Raw genomic sequence first — 22,570 nt, forward strand, 5'->3', positions numbered from 1 at the left:
AAGAGTTCAAGCGTTTCTGTAGAGCCTTATGACCTTCAGCTGCTACCACTTAACTAGAACATGCAGATCCTGGTAAAGCACCAAGCAAGCCTCCAGCCACTACAGTTATCTGCCCTTAAGAACGCACAACAGCCTTACAGCACTGGAATAAGTTCTAGTTCCACTAAATCCTTTTTTCACCAATCCGTTTAACAGATGATGAAATTTCTGTGAAGAAAAAGCATTATGCCACAAACACCGCATCTTCCCCTCCCAGGTAATGCTGAGGAATCCTCAAAAGGGAAGTGATTTTAAACCACTCCAGCGATTCATGCCACTCTTCAGACTTCTGTGAGGGACAACAGACATTTTTTTGCTTCTCTAGACGTTTCACCTGAGCGACCGCGGAAGGATCACACTCAGAATTTGTTTTTCTACCCTGTACTACTGTGGACGATCCAAATGCTGCGTGGCACTAGAGAAAGATGAGCACATGGAGAATCTAATACTATGAATTGTAAAAAACCCAGGCTTTCCGTATAAGCAGTACCTAGACAGCGATCGAAACGTTCACTTGGAACCACAACATACTGGTAGCTCCTATGAGAAGAACCAATTCTGCACATCAAAAAGAGGAACTGACTACAGCGACACCGGTCGCACAATTATTGCTCAAGTCTTGGCAAGTAGAGTCCCATGTAGCACTTCAGAGCAAAGGAGGCAGTTAAGTTGTTTATTAATGACAATGGAAACAAAATAAAAAAGTGATATAGCAAACAGATACGTCTTTAAATATAAAGTTTCTAGTCATCTGGTGTTCTGTCAGGCTCCCCTTTTTTCTTTTTTTTTTAATTCAGGCATAGATACAAAAATCCATAGAGGATTTAGGGAAACATGATACTTTAACATAAATTTATCATCTATGACGAAGTCTGAACAGCAAACATCATATAAAGAAAAAAACTCAAAATATATTTACAATTCATACTCTGTAGTCAGTGAGAAATTTCTGGGTTACCAAATGGCAGGTGATCCATGTACACTGCATTCCAAAAGGCATTATCCAGAGTGACTTCGCGTAAAATTAAGCTGAAAGACAGATTGTCTAAAAATAAGGCCAGTTTCATTCCTAATTTATGCATTTGATGACCAGAATTTTCTGATACTGCTATGTTAACTAAAAAAAAAAAAGAGCTGAAGAGCACCTGATGTCACCCAAATGGGATACACAAACTGCAAGTTTCATTCTTAGCAGGAGTTATCAAGAGTAGAAACTCCCGAGAAAGGACAATAGTATACACCCTTTTTGCCATCTTGTCTATTGCTAATTTTAAATGCTTGTATAAAAACAAGTCCCCACACCATATTTGCAATATGATCATAAATAGGCAATAGTTTAAAAATGTAAGAGAGGCTTACCTCGGACTATCAAGCTGTTCTGCACTTCAGAAAAAAGTGAACAAAGCCCAAACACCAATCTCTTCCTCTCCCTCCCGCCCCCTGCCCCTTCAAGCCCCCGCTCCACTTCCAAACCTGGGAAAAAAACCAAAAGTTATACTCTGATGAATATTAGAACTGGCACCAACATTCATGCTAGTTGCCCTGATGTGCAACAGAAAGTTCATTTACGATAGTCAGAAATATTCTTATGCACTAGCCCCAAAGAGTTCAGCTTCTGGAAACAGTCTTTGTTTTGAAAAAGCAAAAAATCCCATCAGGTATGACGTGGGCAGCGTCCAGAAGGTGCAGGAATGTCCAACACTCTACGTCGATCTTCATATTCATCGGTGTCTGTGGAATCTTCGTCTTCATCCACTGCATATTCATTATGATTTGTTTCCTAATACAAAACATAGCTACACTTAATTTAAATCTTGTATTCCAGCTAGTAATAAGAAATCACGAACAACTGCCTGGAAAAATCTGAAGCCTGCATTATCATGTCAATTAGCCGAACCAGACATTGTGCTCTACATCCTAACACCAGCTCCTTACTCTTACAAAGTTTCGTTTGCAGTAGAGACCATTTTGCCAAAGTGCTGGACCTTTAACTCAGTAAATATTCATTAGCCTTTGTTATTTCATGTGTACAACTATGTAAAGCCACAATTTGGTACTTTAGCTGTACCCATTTTCTTGGTGGCTTGTCTTTTAATAAATTAATAAATTAATAAATTGTCTTTAATAAAAGTAGTTTAAAAACAAAGGGTCACGACTACCTTTAAAACAGAGGTAGAGCAAAAGAGAAAAGCAAATTATTTTTACAGTCAGCTGAATGACGTTACGACTCCCGTAAACGTGAGCACGAGTTAAGAGGCACCATTATCTGTTAGAAGCACGACACCTGCTGGCACTTACTGTTAGAACTACTGGTAACGAGAGTGTCTCAAATCCCTTGAAAAATGTGAGAAAGCAGATGTCTGCCCCCCGAGGAAACACGCGATGCTCACACAAAAGCTGTCAAGTTCTACCAGAATTAGTCACTGTACTGGTCACAAGTAAGGGCTGTGCTAGTGATAAAATATATAAAGCATTCTTCTGGAAATGTGCCAAAGCAAATTATATAGTTCACCTGCAATCTCCAAACTAAAACTGCATTATGATGAACAGTAAGCTAAATATCTTACCGATTTGGGAAGTCATTAAGTGACTTTATGGGATGGATGTTCAGTGAGGACTAATGAACATCGGACAGACCGCTATAATTTTTAAATTGTCATTAACTACAACTTTTCTTGTTGAAGAAAGCAGATATGCTGTTATGGCTAAGACAGACGATGGTGGGGTCACACCAAGATGGAATATTTAAAAGAACTATAAAATCCAAACAGCTAATGCCATGCCACATTTCTAGGTAAATTTGTACCTAGACATGAGATAGCTCCTTAAAACAAAACAAGCAAAACTTGACACTGCTGTAGTCTGCATAATCAGACATATGTCTGAAACGTGTCCTCAACAGGCACAGATATACACATACGTATTTCTGCACCTCCTGAGGGGCCCTTGTGTTCTGACACAGGACAGCAGAATGGTCACATTCTACCTCTGTCGAGGACCCGCAGGGCCCCTGATCTCACCAACAGAATCAGCTTTGACCTTGATACCAGAGGCGAGGACATGAGGCAGAAGATCCACAGCCACGTACGGCACCCTTTTCACGCCTTAGGAAAGCTGGGGCCGAGGGTCTTGGATTCAACTGGTAGCATCACACGTCAAAGCAGTGAGGGCACATGGCTTTACCAAGGTACAAACTGCCTACAAAGATTACTACAGTTGCTAGACTTAGCCTTAACTGCATCACGCTTTGTATGGAGTTATCGATCTGAATACTGTTCAGTATTGTAATTTTTGCATCGGAAGTGTTTTCTTATCAATAAAGATTCCAGAAGCTGAGAAGAGTTCATATAACGGGGAATTGCCAAGTCTCAGACTGAGTGATACTTCTAGACTTTTTTTTTTCCTGAGAAATTGTTCTGAAAGTGAGAGATTTTCAAGAAAAGAATCAACACTGAAAAGTGACATGAGATTGGAGTTTAAACACACAGTTACACTGTCCTATTGAAACTAGTCCAAGTGTCCCCTGAAAACAGGAGGTCAGAGGAAGATAAAAAACCTACGATAAGCACAACTGCGTCTCTGCTTACCATTCGTGCCGTAGACACCTTGAACGTTGGACAGACCATATGAAATCTGGGAATTGTGACGTTAAAGAATTTGTCCTTGTAGTAGAGGCAATGGAAGGTGTAATAGCCCTCCATATATCCAGATGTTGTGGAAAACGTCGTACAGCTGGTATATTCATAGACTCTTCCTGGACTGATAATTGGAAACTCCCCTGTTGGTGAAATATTAGATCGCAATAGTAAGGACTGAAGTAGAACTACAATTTAGCCGTTTGCTAAAGCGCTTGCACTCCACAACATTCAGGCAGATCATTTTACATTCCAGTGGATGCATAAATGACTCTCAGTAACTACTGACGTTAAACTGTCTGAGGAGCATTTAACTATCAAGACGTTCAGACATCCCTTGCAAAACAACTTTAAAGACAAAAACAGACGGATACACAGCTCACTTTTTCAAGCAACAAGATGATTTTGACAAAAACCATACAACTACTACCCTCGGTCACCATGATGAACGGGAAAAATTTAATTTTCATAATGTATACATTAAATACAAAACCACTCTCTATTGGGTTCATAAAAGCCATCTTTTACTTACCAACTACTCCAGGACCCTGAACTTCTTCTACATCACCTTTGGCATTTGTTATTCTCCAATATCGACTGTCCAGCTGACAAGCCTTCTCAGGAAGAGCATCTTTGGACATTTCAATCCTAGAAGCCAAACAGCGTCCTTAATGGTTGCGCAACTACCTTCCTACATTTTAAGAAATGCTTTACATCCCTGGGATTTCTCTTAAAGTAGACTGGGCAAAAAAAAAACCCACTAAGGTAAAGTACACTGAATCAGTTGTCGGGATCCGTCTCCATGCATCTGTTTCACTGCCTGTTGTTATTTGCCCCTTTCTAAACCACAAGAGCTACTCGTAACTTCCTTCCCCACCCATCCCTGTACTTTACACCAGTTACCAACTTGACTGGTACTTTGCTGACCAGGTAACGATTTCGTATTTTTTTTTTATTAAAAAGTACAGCGTGTTGTGCACCTCCTATTCATTTTAGTACGTTCTTGAATGCTGTGCGTAAATTTGCAACAACTGATCCTTTGAACATTACACAGGTCTATCCTGTGTTGTAAGAGTTAATTCATTGTTATTCTTACCTGATTCTGTAAGTGAAGAAATAATGCGGTGGATGCACAGAACTGAGTTCAGGTAGAAAGGATGTGGACACAGAAACAGTAATATCTCCTGTGGTAGCAACACATTCTTTATCATGCACGTACCTACAGAAAGAAAAACATTAACTCTGCAAATAGCTCTGCACATTCAATATGGAAAGCTAAACACACACAGTACTTAACTGATCGCTTAAAAGAGCACTGTGGCGCTAGGTCAGAAGTAATTCTTAATTTCTCATTCAGCAGTTAAATAGAGGATGTATGCAGTGTCTTTATGATGTATACTTCCCCGTCACCTAAACTCATACAGCTACGGATCATTTTGTACCCCCATTAATGCTTCTGTTAAGCTGGGTGCATAATTTGTTCTGAAGTCAGTCAAGACACACTTGTCTAATAAGGATGTGCCATTATGCTATTTAAAACACAAAACCTAGCAACTCCTACAGCAAATTCATTAACAGATCAGGAACTTGGCCCTACAGCCGCCCAGTTTGACAGAATTAAGGTTCTTGCTGATTATTTACAAAAAATTAGAAGTGCGTTAAGTTTCAAACACCAGAACAAGTTCTGTTTATTTACATATTCAACAGTGTTATTGTAGAGACCAGCTTGCTGAAACAATTGCTTTTTTAATAACTCAGAACAGTCCTGTAGCAGCAGCACACTCACAGCAAGCAGAGCAAGTATTACGCTGTTAGCTAAGCTTCAGATCTGTTATAATGCAAAATTCTGGTCCCATTAATGCAAAGTTATAAACTCTGAAGCTTCTGGTAAAAAAACCACACGTTTCTTTAAGCATTCGGTGTTACAGCTTTATCTTCAATAAGTTTCATGTGCTTACTCCTCTCTCCACCATCAGCTTTTGTATCCGATATCCATACCTACTTGGGAAGAGGTCAGCATTCTAAAAGAAGCATCTAAACCTTGCAGTGAGGTTATAACGTCCAGTCACGATACCTGAAAATCTGGTCTCTGATGATAGGATAGCCACCAGTTACGACTTTGTTTACATAGGATGTAAACCATTCCAAGTAAGATGTACCTAAATGCCAAAGAAGAAAAGTATTCATAAGGACAGGCAAGTTTACCACTAAGCGCATTACATTAAACACTTCAAGGAAACAGTTTAAAGCTTTTAATATTTTTATTATAAACTCTGACTGACTTAGAAGAGTTGGTCAAAATTCCAGCCTGTTCTAACAACAAAGATCATTTGGAGAAGCCAACCAAGAACTACGAGTTAAGGGTGCAGAAACGACACAGCAAATGAAGAATCTCTTAGCTAAGTATTTCACATTATAATCATGGTCTTCAAATGCGTGTGTCTCACAACTCCTCTGCTAGGACTGGGAACGATGACAAGTACAGTGGCCTGTATTACTTGCAGGTAGAATAATTGGAAATAGCTATACAAGAGGCATGCAAGCCCGCTGGTGGACTTATGAACTTAGTTTCGATATACAGGTTTCCATACTAACAGAGTTTCTAAGAAACATGCTAGCAAGTCACAGAATTTCTCCTTCAAAACAGGGATAAGCCGTAAACATACTCGACACTTCTGCTACAAACCCAAAGACTAAGGCTGTATGTCACTCCAGAGAACCTGGGATTTTCATACACTTACAGCCATTGTCTGAGAACAGCTTTTCATACACCTACAGCTATTATTTAGGAACAGCTTGATTTCTAAGTAGGCAGTCAGGCTGTCACATTTAACTCTCAAAGAAGAGAGTTTCAGACAAGAGATACTGGCTCTCCGTAACAGAATTTCTCAGCCATAAATCTTCCAAGCCTTGCAATATAGAGTCCAATCACAGAGTTATTCAACTGTTTGTCAATATTACTGAGAGAAAACTGGATTTAAGCTGAAATACTAAGAAATCATTATCCTCACCTTCACTGACATGTTATCAAGTACTACTACTCCTGTTAGATTAAGCATACTTACCACTTCTTTCTTTGAACAAGGGCTATGTGTGCTGTCCTTTGACCTTCTGGAAGCCTAAGGAACTCCAAGTTTATTATCCTCCTTTCTATCACTAATCCACAAAATGCAAACCTCGTGTAAAGTAACTCCGAATGGAAAAAGTGGACCAATTTACCCTGCCACGTTCAAAAAGACAAGATAAATGCTGTACATGAAACTTCCCCTCCACTCTGCAATAAACCAAGGTTAACCCTTTCAGCCAAGTGGAATACATCTAAGTATGATGTCAGATCACCTCACCACTGACTCAGTTCCATAAAAGCAGCAACACCAAGTCACCATAGCGTCGCTTTAAAGTATTACATGGAGACAAGCAAGTAACCAAACTCTTGAGCTTTTGCTGTACCTTTCCCACGATAGTTCTTAAAGCGCACAATGGCCTTTGGAAAACAGGTAGCAGGTTGACTACTTCACACTGAAATCAGTTCATACAATCAGTACCTAGAAAGGTTTCCTAAAATTAGCGTGGCTGAGCGTTTGACTACCTTCAACCCAAACTAGCAATGGTATAGCATTGCCCAATGTGGTTTCTCACTGTAATATTAATACACATTTCCTAAGAAATGTGCAAGGCTAAATATAAATATTAATTTTGGTGCCTTTTATTACACATCTGCTTTCCCACTGAGTAAATTAATTTAGACGTAGCCACAACTACCAGATTCTGGTGGATGAACAAAAAGAAATAATCAAAACACTATTCCAGTCAATGTACATGTCAGACAGACGATCACAACAGATTACTACATAACCAAACAACAATTATGCATTTTTCCCCTTCCTTCATCTTTTGAGCAAAGCAATCAAGCAAATCAAAAATCCAGAACGGTTTTCTTCTGCAGCTGTGTTTATAATTAAGTAGATTTCATTAAGGGACACAAAATATTTTCAACTTCTAACATGGTTGCAAAAACTACTGGGGGGGGGAAATCTTTCTGTCCACTTGGGTGTTGTATTTAATAACTGCTTACATCACTGCCATAATGGCCAAGTTAAAGGTTTTGCTCATCTCGTTAAACAGGTCGGTACGCTGGATGATTTGTATACAAGACACACAGAAGGACAAGCCTTAATGGAGAAAACTTGCATCCCATTTCAAGTAACTGCTGATGTTTTAAAGTCGGTTAGAGTCTCACAAGTGACACAGAAAATTTAGAGTGCTTGCTTTGGTCAAGTCATACTGACATGCATTTTCTAAACAGTGGAATTAAAACATTTTGCAGAGTATTTTATTTAAAGTGTTACCTGTAATGAACATATCAATAGCAGATGGATTGCGAGCCATTTGGTCCTAAAATGGAAAGAAGGTTATGGATGTATTAGAAGGACAACATTAGACTTTCAAGGTTATAATTCAGCACCTGAAATAGAATATAAGGAACACTTTCCCTATATTCGCTAAACCTAAAACCTGGCTGCTTAATACATCGTGATACTCCCAGTCAGGTATTCAGATACATAACACACAGGCCTGTCCCCATGAGCGCTCACACAATTGCTGAATATACAGCTTGAACATTCCACTAAGGCTCATGCGTATAAAAATCAGGTTGAACTCATCATTCCAGAAACAAGGCCCCAAAAATACTGCCTTAGAACAGAAGCACAGAACAGCTGAGGTTGGAAGAGACCTCTGGAGATCATCAGTCCAATCCCTCTGCCTGCGGCAGGGTTAGCTAGAGCAGGTTGGCCAGGATCAAGTTCGGCTGGGTTCTGACTCTCTCCAGGGACAGAGACTACACAATCTCTCTGAGTGACCTGTTCTGTGCCCAACCACACTCACAGTAAGAATGTTTTTGTTTATGTCCAGACCAAGTTTCCTGTGTTTCAACTTGTGCCTGTTGCCTCCTCTTCTGTCACTGGGCAGGCATCACTGAGAAGAGTCTAGCTCTGGCTTCTTTATGCCCTGCTACCAGATATTTAGAAACATTGATAAGAATCCCCTGAGCCTTCTCTTCTCCAGGGTAAACAATCCCAGCTGCTGTCCTACCGTCTTCTCCACCGAAACAAGCAGGGCTGTCCACAGATCAACCAAAATATGTAAGTAACCTTCCAAGTTCCCAAGCATTATCCAGAAGGTTTAAACACCCAGCATAAGACAAAGGGGAATCTTAATGTCCTTCAGGTGATCCATTATCAAGGCCATTCCCTAGAAATCTCATTGCTAAGCGCTTTGAAAACAAGCAGCCAAGGACAGCAGGATGAAGATCCCCACCTCTTTTACAAGAAACACCCTTTACTTGCCCCCTTTCTTTTTGGGGTGGGGAGGTTGTCAGGGCATAGGAAAGGAGAGGGAAGACTAAAATCTTGTCAGGTACAATATCCTTAAGCTTCACCAGCAACAATATGCCTATCTTAAAATGCTACAGCTGTAAGAACTATGAAAAATACTTAATTATGTTCTACAACGCAGCTGCTCATGAGCAATTTGTTCCTTCACTGGAAAGTTTTGCCTACAAACCAGAGGGTATAATTTATTGTGGTAAATTTACATTTAACATATCTGGGGGAGGAGATATATGCAGATGCTGATCTTCCATAATGGAGAAGCTTTTCTCCCTTATAGAAACAGGGACAAGGGCATATACCTGCCAGAGTTTGAACAAATTAAATTCATACTTCCCAATAAGGATGAATGTTGTCCACTATCATGAAGCTATAGAAATTGCTACAGCCATTAACAACTTCCTGTAAATTTCTTTCACTTACTAACCCTCCCACTTACGGGCTTTGATGAAAACCAGATGGCAACTCAGGGGCAAGTAACACACTAATATGATCTCTTAGTATTCACCTTATGCTATGCAAAATATTTCAGGTATCTGGTAACATGCAAAAGGGACACCATCAATCATTAGAAAAGTACATTCACAAGTATAAACATATCTTCCTTACTGGACATTGATAGAAGATCTCGTACTTATTTCGTCCCTCCACACTCTCCAGGGCCATGTATTGACTCAGGCCAGTGTGAATGCAAAAAGTAAGAGGAAGGCATTGTTTCAGACCTAGCCTCTGCTGAAAACCTCCAGCTGCAGTGTCGATATCCAACAGGTCTTCAGAACGGTAGTGGTTCGACAGTGCCATGCTTCCCATCAAACTTAACAGACAACAACAAAAAAGGGAAAGATAAACCAAAGATACCACTCACAAGACAAAGACAGCTTTAAATCTTTTCTAAGCATTGATTCTATCAATGTTTTAGATACATATTAGACCTGGGTGAAGTACTCTAATACCCAGGTGCTGGACTAGGTTATTAGTCCGCAACATCAACCTTCACAAAGGGAGCCTTGATGGTTCTGAGGTGAACACTTCCTTGTATATTTTGTGCATCCCAAAGCACCGTTTTAAACTGCTGTTGGTGACTCCCATCATGTCTGCAACTACTTCAGCAAAGCCATTCACAGCTGACGCAGCTTCCTATAGCAATATAATGTAATAGTAACCAGTGCTCCATATCTCAAGTTTTTTGTGAGTTCATTTCAATACTACCAAAGCATCCATGATTTTTCAATTGGAGTACAAAGCTGCTATAGCATCAAAGAATCATAGAATCTATAGGATCAGTCATTGATCAAAACTACAGTGAGCAAGGTGCTCTGTGCTTTGGAGAAGAGGTTGAGAAGTAAACAAGGAAATTAACTATTGAGTCAGAGAGATTACAGTCTCAGTATAAAAACTAAGGCAGACACACACAAGCAAACAGACATACAAGGGAAGAATGAGACAATATACATCAGCATGCCATGGCAAGACCATCAACTGTCTTTCTAATTTTTTCCTCTAGCTTTTTGTAAGCATCACAGCAAAGGAAGGGGGTGGTTTTTTCTTTGGTTTTGACAATAACGAAGTGACACTGAAGACAGTACAAGGAGCCTCTCTATACATAAGAATATATATGGTCAGAAAAAAGTAGCATTAACCTGAAACATGTAACATTAGGAACGGAGGTAAGCATCGGAAGCTAAAGTTAACATTGATATGAATGTTGGGCTAGATGAAAGCTAGGGTGAAAATAAAAAAAAAAACAGGCAACCTACATTCAATGTAAAGGGGCAGACAATGCAAGAACAATAAAGAGGGGTAACATGATCAAAGTAACAAACTACAAGAGCACACAGTACAGCAGTGCGTCTAGCAATAAGAGGAGTACACAAACCTGTAATGGACACCTCCCCACCCGTACTCCCTTTTAATTTGCCTTTCACTGACACTCTCAGATGTAAACTCTTGCAGATGGTAAGCTTTTCCAGGTGTTATGAAAGCAGTGACTCAGGCACAAGCTGCCACATGTCAACATGATATAAGCTGCTCCCATCCTGGGCAACAGGTTCCATTCCTCTTTTTCCTTACGTAGTCTTGCCTGGAATTAGCACGTTCTACAGTTTAAAAATCGATGCTAACATCCAAACACAGAAACCTGAAGCACCTAGCAATGACAACTAGTCCTGAGTCTCCTCCATTTCTGACCTAGCATGCCAACAACCTGCTGCATAGACTTCCGCTACCTACACATATCTCCCACAAGAAGCAAGCCTGTCCTCAACAGTAAGACCAGGCCTTCCACTCGCAGGGTGGCAGCCTTTCTTGCTCCAGAGTCCCACACGTCAGACCTAACTAGTCCCCCCAGTCAGCGCTCCACCAGCAAGGTTTGTGAACCTGTGTGTAATGCTCAGGCCCTCACTTTGAGGGCAGAGCAAGGGACCACAGCCCACTGGCAGTTTCTCAAGCTGAAAGGCACGCCCAAAGGCACACGTCTGCTCCTACAGCCCTTCCACAGGCACGTCATCACAGCAGGGGCTCTGTGGGAGTAAAAAAGTAGTGGGAAGAGCAGGAAGCACACAAGCTGCAGAGCTCCGTTTGAAACTACAGAACTAGGGCACCCATCTCCTCTAAAAAAAGTCTTCTGAAAAAGAAACAGAACTAGAAGCCATCCTTACGGTTGCATAAAACTTTCTCGTATTTGTTCTGCACTAGAATTGCAGGAAGGTGCACCTTCTTAACTAGTGAAGGTTCTGGTAGAGCAACATGAATGCATTGCCCCCTACAGACACTGCAATGATTTGCCCTAGCTTTCCATCTTTTGCTGATGTTTGCAGCACTTCATCAAGCGCTGACCTGCTAACTTTTTCTACAGCTGGAAGATAAGAAACTACGTTTGGTCACCTGCCTTCTAACCTCGATGTAAAAGGAGATTTTAATTGCTGAAACTACATAAAATTCTAAAATCTTCTACTAAGGAAACTTAATTTGCAGAACTGACATTTTGATTCTACTCAAAAGGACTACCCGGCTTGAAAGTTAATCCCTAACCATTTTAAAGAAAGAAGTTATTAAATAATGAAACCTTAGAGTCCAAGAGGCTAATTTACTTACATAATACAATGCAAAACTTCAGGGGAGCAACTTGCAGCAGTATGATTAGAAGTCTAATAGTATTTTTTGTTATTAGAAAAACAACAAAAAAAGGTTCTCACAAGGAGAAATGATGGAATTTTAAGAATAATTTGGGCAATCAGAAATCTACACTGTGTTTTCAATTACTTCTGAGAGTAGAAGATAGCCAATTCTAGAAGCGTCACTTCAAGCAGCCACTCAGTTACAATACATTCAAATGCTGCATCTGTCCTGTTTGGCAGACATTTGATCTTTTAAATAAACTATCCAAGAAATATAAAAAGAATTAATAACTTGGTAGGTAGTTTTCGCTCCTTACCCAGGAACAACTAGCTTCTGTCCATTATGAATACGAAATGAACATCGATAGTCATCAGGGAGTTTGCAACCTATTTGTGCTTCCACAGCATCCAGATCTTCCTCCCGCACACTCTCTGTGTACAAAAAGAAACAAGAGTATTAAGTGACAGTTTTGGAGGGGGAAATCAAGAACCCCTGCTCCTGCCCAACTCAGATTTCATGCTGATTCACTACTCTGCCCTCAAGTGCCCAGTATGCTCTTCCTGACAAAGGGGAATATTAGAATTTGTGTTAAGACTTTTCCTTTAAATTTTATTTCACATCACTTCAGAACTGTGTGGCTAGAAATAAGGCAAAAATGAGCTACGTTCTAGACATGACGGCATGTATTCAGCAGCCAAAGAGAATGTTAAGTAGCCCAGCAACCTTAGGATTATGGATTTTTTTTTATGTTATCACAAAAGTAATATATATTTCCAAGTATTTTGCCACTTATAATTCAGAGGAAGTGAACCAAGACATACACAAGCAAGATAAATTCAGTACAACTTTGGGATGCAGCTGCCTACTAGCATGGTCTCAAGAATCTTCTACTGATTAAATTCATGTTAATGTCCAGAATCACTAAAAATCGAGAATTTCAGATACAAAGCATGGAATCTGTAAGTGCCTTGATCAAATGAGCATGGACCCAAGTCAGTATTTGGTGACTTTATTGTATGCTAGGTGGCACAGAATGAATACTACATAAATTTGAAAGGAAGCTGATTACATTAACCAATTACTTAATGCAGCACTGATCTCCATCCAACAAAATCTCAACAGGCCTGACTTAAGCAGAAAGTATTCATAAAGTGAAATGAACCTTTTCCCCACAATATTGTTATTAGCTGAGTCCCAGTTAAAACTTCTAAGCAATATTGATTTTAACCTTTCACCATTCTAAGGGTTGCTTCTTTCAGTTTCCAGTCCAATCAATAACAAAGAACCACCGTTCACCTGGAATCTGAAGCAATAAATGGGTTGTAACAAGGGGATTTTCCTATCATCATCAACAGAAGAAGGTGGGGAGTAACTACTCTGACACCTCCACACACACTTCAGGGGGCTTCCGCCTGTGATCTGTTCCAATCGAGGGGTTTTAGTGATTTATGTTTTTTAAAAAATATGAAGAGAGTTTAATCATCAGTTTCATTTATATGGCGTAAATTAACTCATTGAAACAAGGTCTTGTACAAACAGTATTAAAAAGGTCTACGTTATGGAAAAGCTCCTGCTAAGACCTGCCATCACTATACATGTTTGGAAATTAATAATTTTAAAATTTGTTTTGGTCTTTCTGTAGACAAAGAGAAGCTTTATTGCACCAAATTCCTTGGGAGGATTTTGAAAGTAAAACTGTGGCAAAATCTGCTCATTTCAACACCCACAACAGAGATACTTTGCATTTTATTAACAAAACGTGCAACAGTGGTTCTGTACACCTGAGTGAATCCTGTTTTTTTGCTAGAGCAGCATGAAAGCCACAGAAATCAAGGCGTGGATACCTACATAAAGTACTACAGTCTGCGTACACAACAGTTCAGGCTACATAGGACCCTTTTGGCCTTTTCCTAAAAAGGCATTCCTTCACTAACACTTAGAACTAACAACACAAAAAATTTTTAAAGAAAACAGCAAGTATTAAGTTCTAATCATGTTCTGTTATTCACAAATACTTAGCAAAACTTGAGAATCCTGCACTACCAGCAAGAAAAAAAACATGCAAGATTTAAGTAGGAAAGAGATCATTGTCTGTAGATTTCATTTCACAGATCATGTTAAATCAAATATCTTGGTCTAACAGTCAGATTCATACAGAAGACTGAAATACAGTTGAAAATATAAGAGCTATTTTGTCCCTATTCCAGAAAAGCCCAAACTTGCTGTATATCTTGCTGTGTAAGACACATGAACCAGAACACTGGAAGTCCTTCAAGTAAAACACAAACCTAATTTGAAAAGACAATATTGGGGGGGAGGGTGGGGGGGTGTGTAAAAATTCTTGTTAAGCCACAGGAATGCCGTAAGACCTACAGAAGAGAAAAAATACTTCCTTTTTGTTTGGCTTTAGTTTAAAATGCCTGTTTTCATGTGAAAGTGTTTTAATTAGGTCTTAAGAAAAATCTCAGAAACAAAATCACACCAACAGGCCCCAGGTCCTTGAAGTAAGGGAATTATTAAACTAAAAATAATAATAAACAAACAGAAAAAACCAGTCATAGCAACCAAAGACAAAAGCAGTAAAAGTATATTCATTTCCTGATTATCCACAGATAAAGATGATAGACTGGTCACTAGAAAAAAAGTAACCCTGATTTCCTCTCTGAAAAGAAATCTTCAGAGGATCTACGATCACTAGTAACTGGGCAAGGACTACACATGTGGTCTGATTTACTTATTTCCTGGAGGGGAAGGGAAAGCACATCTACTTGACTTTCAGGGCTCCAGTAATTGAGGCACACACCTAGGATGAAAGCAGTATGAAACTTAACAACAGACATCGGTGTTAGCCAGCCTACTAGAGAAAGCAGGTATTACACTGTACCTTTCAAAGAACCAATCATCCGAGGACACCGCTGTCCTAAGTATTTCTCTAGGTCATCCCAGGCTTTTTTCAATGTAGCATAGTACCGGATGTATCTTCCTAGGTCAGAGTAGGTACTGATGAAGATGGCTTTCCAGCTCTGGTTTCGTTGACTTTTTTCCTCCCTAAGTGGACATGAAGAAAATAAGTTCAAATACCAGCCTAAAAAGCTTGACTTCTAAAACAAAGAAGTTAATATTTGTTATTTGGCAGGACCATTGTGCAAATATTAAGCCAGGAACACCTTGAGCCACCTGAAGCTACACAAACTCACTTAATTCTGGCATGTATTCAACAGCAACTCGGAAACATCTGAGGTACTAGTATGAGGGGAGAATTTGGAAAAAATATTCCTTTAAACAGAGTCCTGTTCATTATTAAGTCTTAGAACTGGTGAAGAGCTAATTGAGATCCCGTTTCACACATTTACAGAGAAGGCCTTAAAAAAAAAAAAATCACATTTTTTGATCCACTGCATTAGCCACAAACTCCTTTATTTAGCCAATAAGGATGATTAAGGAGTAAACCAGAGAGTTAAATGATAACTCTGTGCACTGATCTGGTAACTCCGTTTCTTAAGGAGTTACTGTATATTCAGTTCCCCTCGCAGGCACAACAGGAGGCTACGGGAAGACAGGCTGCCAAAAAAAGTGCTGACTAACATATGACAAAGGATGCTTGCCTCCAAATGGTAGCAGCCCTTGCATTTTTGTGTTGGGATATATTCCAGCTCCTCAAACTCCCATCAGCATGCTCAATCTAAAAGATTTAGTACAGCTTCCTACACCTAAATAAAAATGTAACAATTGAGAAGTCTTGACATCACCTTTAAGATCTCTTTAGCTCTAAAAAGGAGTGAAGAACCTTCCCTCTTGAAGAGTTGAAGGGGGAAAAAAAGTAAATTAAGTTTAATCTGGGAAGTTAGATAAACTAATGTCAAACCAAAGAGGTAAAAGTAAAAACGCCAAAGTGATTTACGTTTCAGCAGCTGAGAGGTTTTAGCATATTTTTACCCTCCAAATCCTCTTCGTAGAAATTACCTACAGCCTGAGAAAAACTCAGTTTTTCTTGGCTATGGGGAAGCCAGCATCTCAGAAACCAACCCCAGAGTCATTTCTCCTTAGTAAAGCCCCGTAACACCTTCACCTTCCTCTTCCCCCATACACACACCAAGTTACCCTTCTAAAGCATCAGGTGCTCAGTTTGAACTTCCCAATTCCTTACCTTCTTTACCTGACCCCCACCAGATTTTCCTTTCTAGTGTGGATTCTAATAAGAATATCGCTTAGGTTTTTTATGCAGAGAATCTCAAGGTAAAATTTTACAAGTTGTGTTACCTGTTCATAAGCTGCATATAATTAGAATATGCAAAGTATGCTTATCTTTGTGGATTAAATTTTGTTTGCTGATAATTTTTAATACAGTCCATATGATATAATATAGATTACAAATTACAAGCTCAGAAAGGGTTTCCTACATTACCTCCTTGAGCCACTTGTGCATAATAAATTAACTCCTTATCAAGTTCTGCCATCTTAGGCTATTTGTGTAATACAAGGACTCCCTGAATAATGGAAAAATATATGGAACTGATCAGTGAAGTCATAAGTAGTTGATACTCCTCAAAATTTACAATCTAAAAAGATAGATACTGTCTAGAAAACAGGACACAGAGGGGATAATCAGTAACAAAACTGGTTGCTAATTCACTTCCGTCATCTCCACTAGCTTTATCAGCTCTTGAGAAAACTATGGTTTCTTAGCAAAGATATGGATTGATACATTTATAGTTAGCTTCCACTTAACAGACATCCCAAGTTCAATGCAAGCAAGCAGAAGAGAAAGCGAGTTTTTTTAAAAACAAAAACAAACAACACACCACCACCTCATGAACCACATATGTAAAACTTTTTACACAGCCCAATGTGACTTCCCTGCGAAAAGGATGGAGAAAATCCTCTTGGAAAGCATTTCCAAACACATGAAAGACAAGAAGGTGATCAGGAGCAGTCAGCATAGATTTACGACATAATGCTTGACCAACCTGATAGCCTTCTACAAGGAGGTGACTCACTTGATGGACAAGGGGAGAGCAGCAGATGTTGTTCACCTCAAATTCAGTGAAGCCATTGACACTGTCTGTTAATAGCATCATAGAGAAGGTGACTGAATATGTGTTTGATAAGTAGATAGTGAGGTGGACCGAAAATTGGTTGAACCACCAGGCCCAAAGGGCTACCAGTTGAAGGCAAGTCACTTGTGGTACACCCCAGGGCTCAATACTGGGGCCAATACTCTTTAATAGCTTCATTAATGACCTGGATGATGGGACAGAGTACACGCTCAGCAAGTTTGCAGATGCTACAAAACTGCGAGGAGCGGCTGATACAGCTGATGGTTGTGCAGCCAGAGAGACCTCAACAGGCAGAGAAGAATCTCCTGTTGAACAAAGGGAAATGCACCTGGGGAAGAATAAGCCCTGGGATCTTGGTTGATGCCAGGCTGATGATAAGCCCTTGCAGCAAAAACGACCACTAGTATCCTAGGCTGCAACACGAAGAGTGTTGCCAGCAGGTGCAAGGGAGGTGATCCTTTCTCTCTAGTCAGCACTGGTGAGGACACATCTGCAACACTGTGTCCAGTTCTGGGCTTCCCATTACAAGAAAGACATGGGCATACTGGAACAAGTCCAGCGCAGGGCCTCAAAGATCATTATGGGACCGGAGCATCTTCCACATGAGGAGAGGCTGAGAAGGCTCAGGGATATCTCACCAATGTGTACAATTACCCGATAGGAAGGAGTAAAGATGAAGCCGGAGTCGTCTCAGCAGTGCCCACTGATAGGAGACAGTCCTGGACAACCTCCTCTAAGTGACCCTACGTAAGCGGGGGAGTTGGGACTACAGGATCTCCCTTCCAACCTCAGCTACTCTATGATTCCAGTCACGGCTGTCCTTGACACACCCATCCAGTTGTACCCCTCATAATTACAGCACACAGGATATTACTTTACTCTGTAGAATATTTGGTGTCTGATAAGGTCAAGCTGCAGCTTCTCCTTCAGCCTAGGCTTTAAGAAGGCACCTCTTCTCTACCCATCCAAGCATTAACAGGGCATCTCTTCTCTACGCATCCATAAAGCTTTAACGCTTGTACATTCATGAAACTTCTTTTAGGAAATCAACATTTTTGATGCCTCTAACCATCAGTCTGCAGCTGGTGAATACCTGTTCAGTTTTAGTTACTGGAAGCAATGTGGACATAACCTGACAGCACAGTAACATAAAAGTCTCATTTTCATAGAAAAAAAAAGGCTTAGAACAACACCACTTACTCTGAAATAAGCCAGTATTTCTTGCAGTGTCTTTTCCACAATGGATCATGGCTTGATAGTTGATTTAATCTTCGACTTAAATAGCAGCAGCTATAAATATAAAATCATTAAATTTGGTTGCAGAAGAATAGTACAATAAGCAGGGATAAATACTGACCAGTATATTACACATTGCATTCTCATGAAATAAATGCAGAGTTTGAAAGTTAGTTGGCTGTCCTTCTTAGAGTTGTGCTTACAATGGTTAAAAGTCTTCATTATAGCCTTGTAAGTCATGAACTACTTTTCTACCCACTTTGAGACTGTCAGCAATTAAGTAATTTTGTAAAGCAGGCCATCCTGTAGACCTACGCCACTGTAAACATTGCCTGAAAGAGTCAGGCGCGACTCCTCTCCACCATCTGTAAGCATTCCAGTAGCACAGGCTAGTTATTATAATTTAAATTGCTTTCTTATCTTGTCAGTCTCTACCTTATCTTTCCCACAGTTGCCATACTACTGAAAGCTCAAACTGTAAGCTACAGAAACTATACAGTTTTGAGTATTACGACATTACTTTCCACTTTGAGTTGTTTAAATAATAAACTCCATGACCAGCAACACAGACAGACACAGGAAAAATACAAAGTATGATAGACCTGGAAATAAGTACTGCAAGCTGACTCTAACGAAGACCATATATAAGCTCTTGCCATTGCATTACAGGTAGCCTTGCTACTTCAGGGAGTTAAAAGAATCATATCCTGCACTATGCAGCATTACTGCCAATGCAGTATTAAAAACCTGTAGGATATAGGTCTAAAACCGTCCTCACAAATCATTTAAGTTGATCCTAAAGGAGATAGCAAAAGCTAACCTACATTCCCGATGCATGCTAAATTGCTCTTTAAAAGCACTGATGGAGGTGCCATCACAGTCTGTTCCCATATTTACTCCTACAGTTATAGAGCCTTTCTGGAATGTACAAGTGATATCGACAGCAAAACATTTCAGTGTATTTACATAAATAAGAGAATGTGTGGCAAAGTTTCAGCAACATACAGAGCAGTAATATAGGGAACGATTGTTGTTCAAAAATTCATAGAATTTTAAGGAAATTATTATCACATTAATCTAACCTGAACACCAGACAGTAAACATTTTTCCCTCTGTGGTTGAGCTGAATTATCAGTTATGTTTTGAAGAAATCCCCCAAAAGATACCACCAATTTAGATGTGGCAACATCACTTCCTCTGGTAGCTTGTTCTAACAGCTGATGTGTGTGTTTTAATGGCTGCAATTAACATCTAAATACCCCAAATGACATTACAAAATTTAAGCTTCCAGTTACTGCTTTTTGGGGTTTTTTTTTCCAGTGTAGTTCGGAAATTCTTAAGTCAGGAAGACCAACAGTGTAAATGGATGTAGTTGCCCACTAAAATAAAGATGCCCCTCAATCTTGCCTTTAGTAAGTAAAATCAGTCAAAAGCCAGGGCTGGAGAAAACATCTTGCACTGAGACTACGGAATGACTCCTATTTATCTTTTAAATTAAATCTTTTTTTTCCCTCCCCAATATCCATTATAAGCTGCTTAGACTAGAATTGTATATTGTATTAGTATTTCAAAACCAACCTCAAAGTAGTGAAGTGATTCTCCTGTATGACCTGCCATTACCCTTGCCCCCCACAGTGAGGCAAAGACATAAACGCATTCATTTCAGGCTTGACACTTAGCCATGTAAGAACTTAATCCATGACAATGGTGATTTTTTAATTAGTTTTTTGAGGGGGAGTGTGTGGAACAGAAATATCCCAAAGTTAAAGTCCTTGCAGAAATCTATTACACTGGTGTGCATCAATCAAGCCTGTAATTTCTGGTAGGAAAGACGTCACCGTGGCATCAAACATGATCAAAGATGCAATTAAAGCCATTCCCATTAATTACATAAATATTTGGTCACCTGTCAGCTTTTCCATTATTTAAGGGCTACCACCAGGCTAACCAAACTGTGGAATACTAGGGAAACTGTAATGTTTGTAATGGTCAGAGGACATACATGTCACTAAAATAAATGTAAGCAAGCTGTAGATTTCCTCAATAAACACCTTGAGTACTACAAACAGCCAGTTATGCAAAACTGCTATTACTGACCTTACAAATAAGAAACCTACACAGTACTTAATTGTCCTTGCACAGCAAAACCTATCTCATTTTGTCAAATACATAAAAAAATAGGTAGTACCTTCACTTAACCCTTAGCAACTACTACTAAATCATCCATACTGGACTTGTAAAAATTGTTATAATTTTTGCTTAAGCTCTTTTTTTGCTGTTATCCTAAGAGAACTCTCCCTGATATCTTTAGCTTTCTTAACTAATATGTAAGGGGGAGGGAAAAACCAAACAGTAACCATTTTGCTAATATTCTATTTTATTCACACCTGTTCCTCCCTCTTTGATGAAATACTGTGATTTCAATCACTGTCACTCCTTGTACTTCATCGGTAAGGTTTTGGCTAAAAAACATGCTCGCATCTTCATTCTGTGACTCCTAACTCTTCAGCCATCTAGTACACTATCCAAGAGGAGCTTACAACTTTCTTTCATGTTTTTCTGCCTGAAAAGTCGTCCTATTTCATTTCGTTTGGTACTCCTCAAACGACAGCTAGCTCAAACAATTCGGTATATTCACTGGCAACAAGACCACCCTTTTGTTTGCCCGCAGATATGCAACAGTTCCTGAGAATCACCGATTCCACAAATTCAGTTACTGGTTCACGTCTAAATTGTAATTTAGCTACAAACAAAACCAACATGTAACGGGGGAGAGAAAAAGAGAGAAAATTCCCTTTGGCTTAAAAGAAAAAATAGGCAAAAACCCTAAGACCACCACTGTTCTGGAAAGGAACGGTGCTTCAGCACATGTCCTCCCCACGGCAGCTCCTCCAGAACAAGCCAAAGCCTTCTCCTTTCCTCTCCAAAGCCTCGGCCACCCCTTCGGCAGCGCTCTGACAGCCCTCCCCGGCGCCTCCCCGACCCCGCTCGCTGCCACAGCCATCCACGCACCGAAAAGTTGTGGAACCCCGAGCCCCGCACCGGCGGGCCGCCTCCTCCCCAGCCCCGCACCGGCGGGCCGCCTCCTCCCCAGCCCCGCACCGGCGGGCTTCACCCGCCTGCCCGCCCCGCCGCCCCCAGCAGCCGGCCCCGGCTCACCCCACAAGCCCACCCCGGGCCTCCCGCCTGCCCCCGCCCCGCCCCGCCCCGCGGCCCGGCGCTGCCTCCCCCCCCCCGCCGCCAGGGCCGGGCTCGGCCCTTCCCCCCCCACCCCGAGCCGCGCTGCTGGGGCGGGAGGGATCCGGCGGAGCCCCGGGCCCGGCCCGTACCTCATCAGATCCCGGTAGTCGAGGAAGCTGAGGATGAGCAGCAGCGGGTCGGTCGGCAGCAGCTCCAAGCTGAGGGCTGAGGGCTCCATGTCCAGGGGCGCCGCCATCTTGCGAGACGTCCCGCGGCTCCGCCACCCGCTGCCGGCGACGCGCCCGCCCCTCGCGCCGGGCCGTTGTCAGGGGCGGGGGGGGTGGGGGGGGGGGCGGAGAGCGGGGAGGCGGCGGCGGGCCCGCAGCGCCCCCTGCCGGCCGCCGGGCCGCCCGCCTCCTCCCGGGGGAGCGGCGGGGAGAGGGGCCGCCTCCCGCCGCCACGCCCCGCTTCAGCGCTAGGCCCCCGGGGCGGGCCGTGTCCCGCGTCCCGCGTCCCGCACGCTGCCCACCCTATGGAAATGTGTGTGTGTCCCTCGCAGCGGCGGGCTTCGGGGCTGACGAACCCCGTCTCCTACGCCCGGTGCCATCTCGGCGGTTAAACGTGCCCCATAGAGACGCTTGTCGCAGGAGGCCATGAGGTGGAGGTCCCGCACCAGGAGAGGCGCCCCACGCCTTAGTTTCACGGGACTATAGCATTATTTTGTGAGGAAAGGCTTGAGGTTGTTCAGCCTGGAGAAGAGAAGACTGAGGGGGATCTCATCAATACTTATAAATATCTGAAGGGCGGGTGTCAGGAGGATGGGGCTGGACTCTTTTCAGTGGTGCCCAACGCCAGGCCAAGGGGTGATGGGCACAAGCTGGAACACGAGAAGTTCCACGTGAACATAAGGACGAAC

General features: G+C 41.4%; 1 protein-coding gene across 1 annotated transcript; it reads right to left on the reverse strand.

Moving 5' to 3' along the window:
- Nucleotides 1-698: 698 nt before the first annotated feature.
- Nucleotides 699-22,001, reverse strand: FBXO3 (F-box protein 3). Its single transcript, XM_075095025.1, has 11 exons — nt 21,804-22,001; nt 18,439-18,528; nt 15,066-15,229; nt 12,498-12,612; nt 9,674-9,878; nt 8,024-8,069; nt 5,749-5,833; nt 4,771-4,893; nt 4,207-4,322; nt 3,627-3,817; nt 699-1,819 (listed from the first exon to the last, which is right to left on the reverse strand). The coding sequence occupies exons 1-11, from the start codon at nt 21,908-21,910 to the stop codon at nt 1,694-1,696; spliced, it is 1,368 nt and encodes a 455-aa protein (XP_074951126.1). The 5' UTR covers nt 21,911-22,001; the 3' UTR covers nt 699-1,693.
- Nucleotides 22,002-22,570: the final 569 nt, after the last annotated feature.

The sequence above is a fragment of the Phalacrocorax aristotelis genome, chromosome 5 (assembly GCF_949628215.1).
Source record: "Phalacrocorax aristotelis chromosome 5, bGulAri2.1, whole genome shotgun sequence".
NCBI classification, from domain to species: Eukaryota; Metazoa; Chordata; class Aves; order Suliformes; family Phalacrocoracidae; genus Phalacrocorax; species Phalacrocorax aristotelis.

Bases quoted from the DNA above. Each gene is read 5' to 3' on its own strand.
- FBXO3 (XM_075095025.1), bottom strand. From the start codon at position 21,910: ATGGCGGCGCCCCTGGACATGGAGCCCTCAGCCCTCAGCTTGGAGCTG. The intron at 4,894-5,748 runs GTATCGTGACTG...TTCTTTCTGTAG, and splicing joins ATCAGAGACCAGATTTTCAG to GTACGTGCATGATAAAGAAT. The intron at 1,820-3,626 runs GTAAGCAGAGAC...GTTTTGTATTAG, and splicing joins AGGTGTCTACGGCACGAATG to GAAACAAATCATAATGAATA.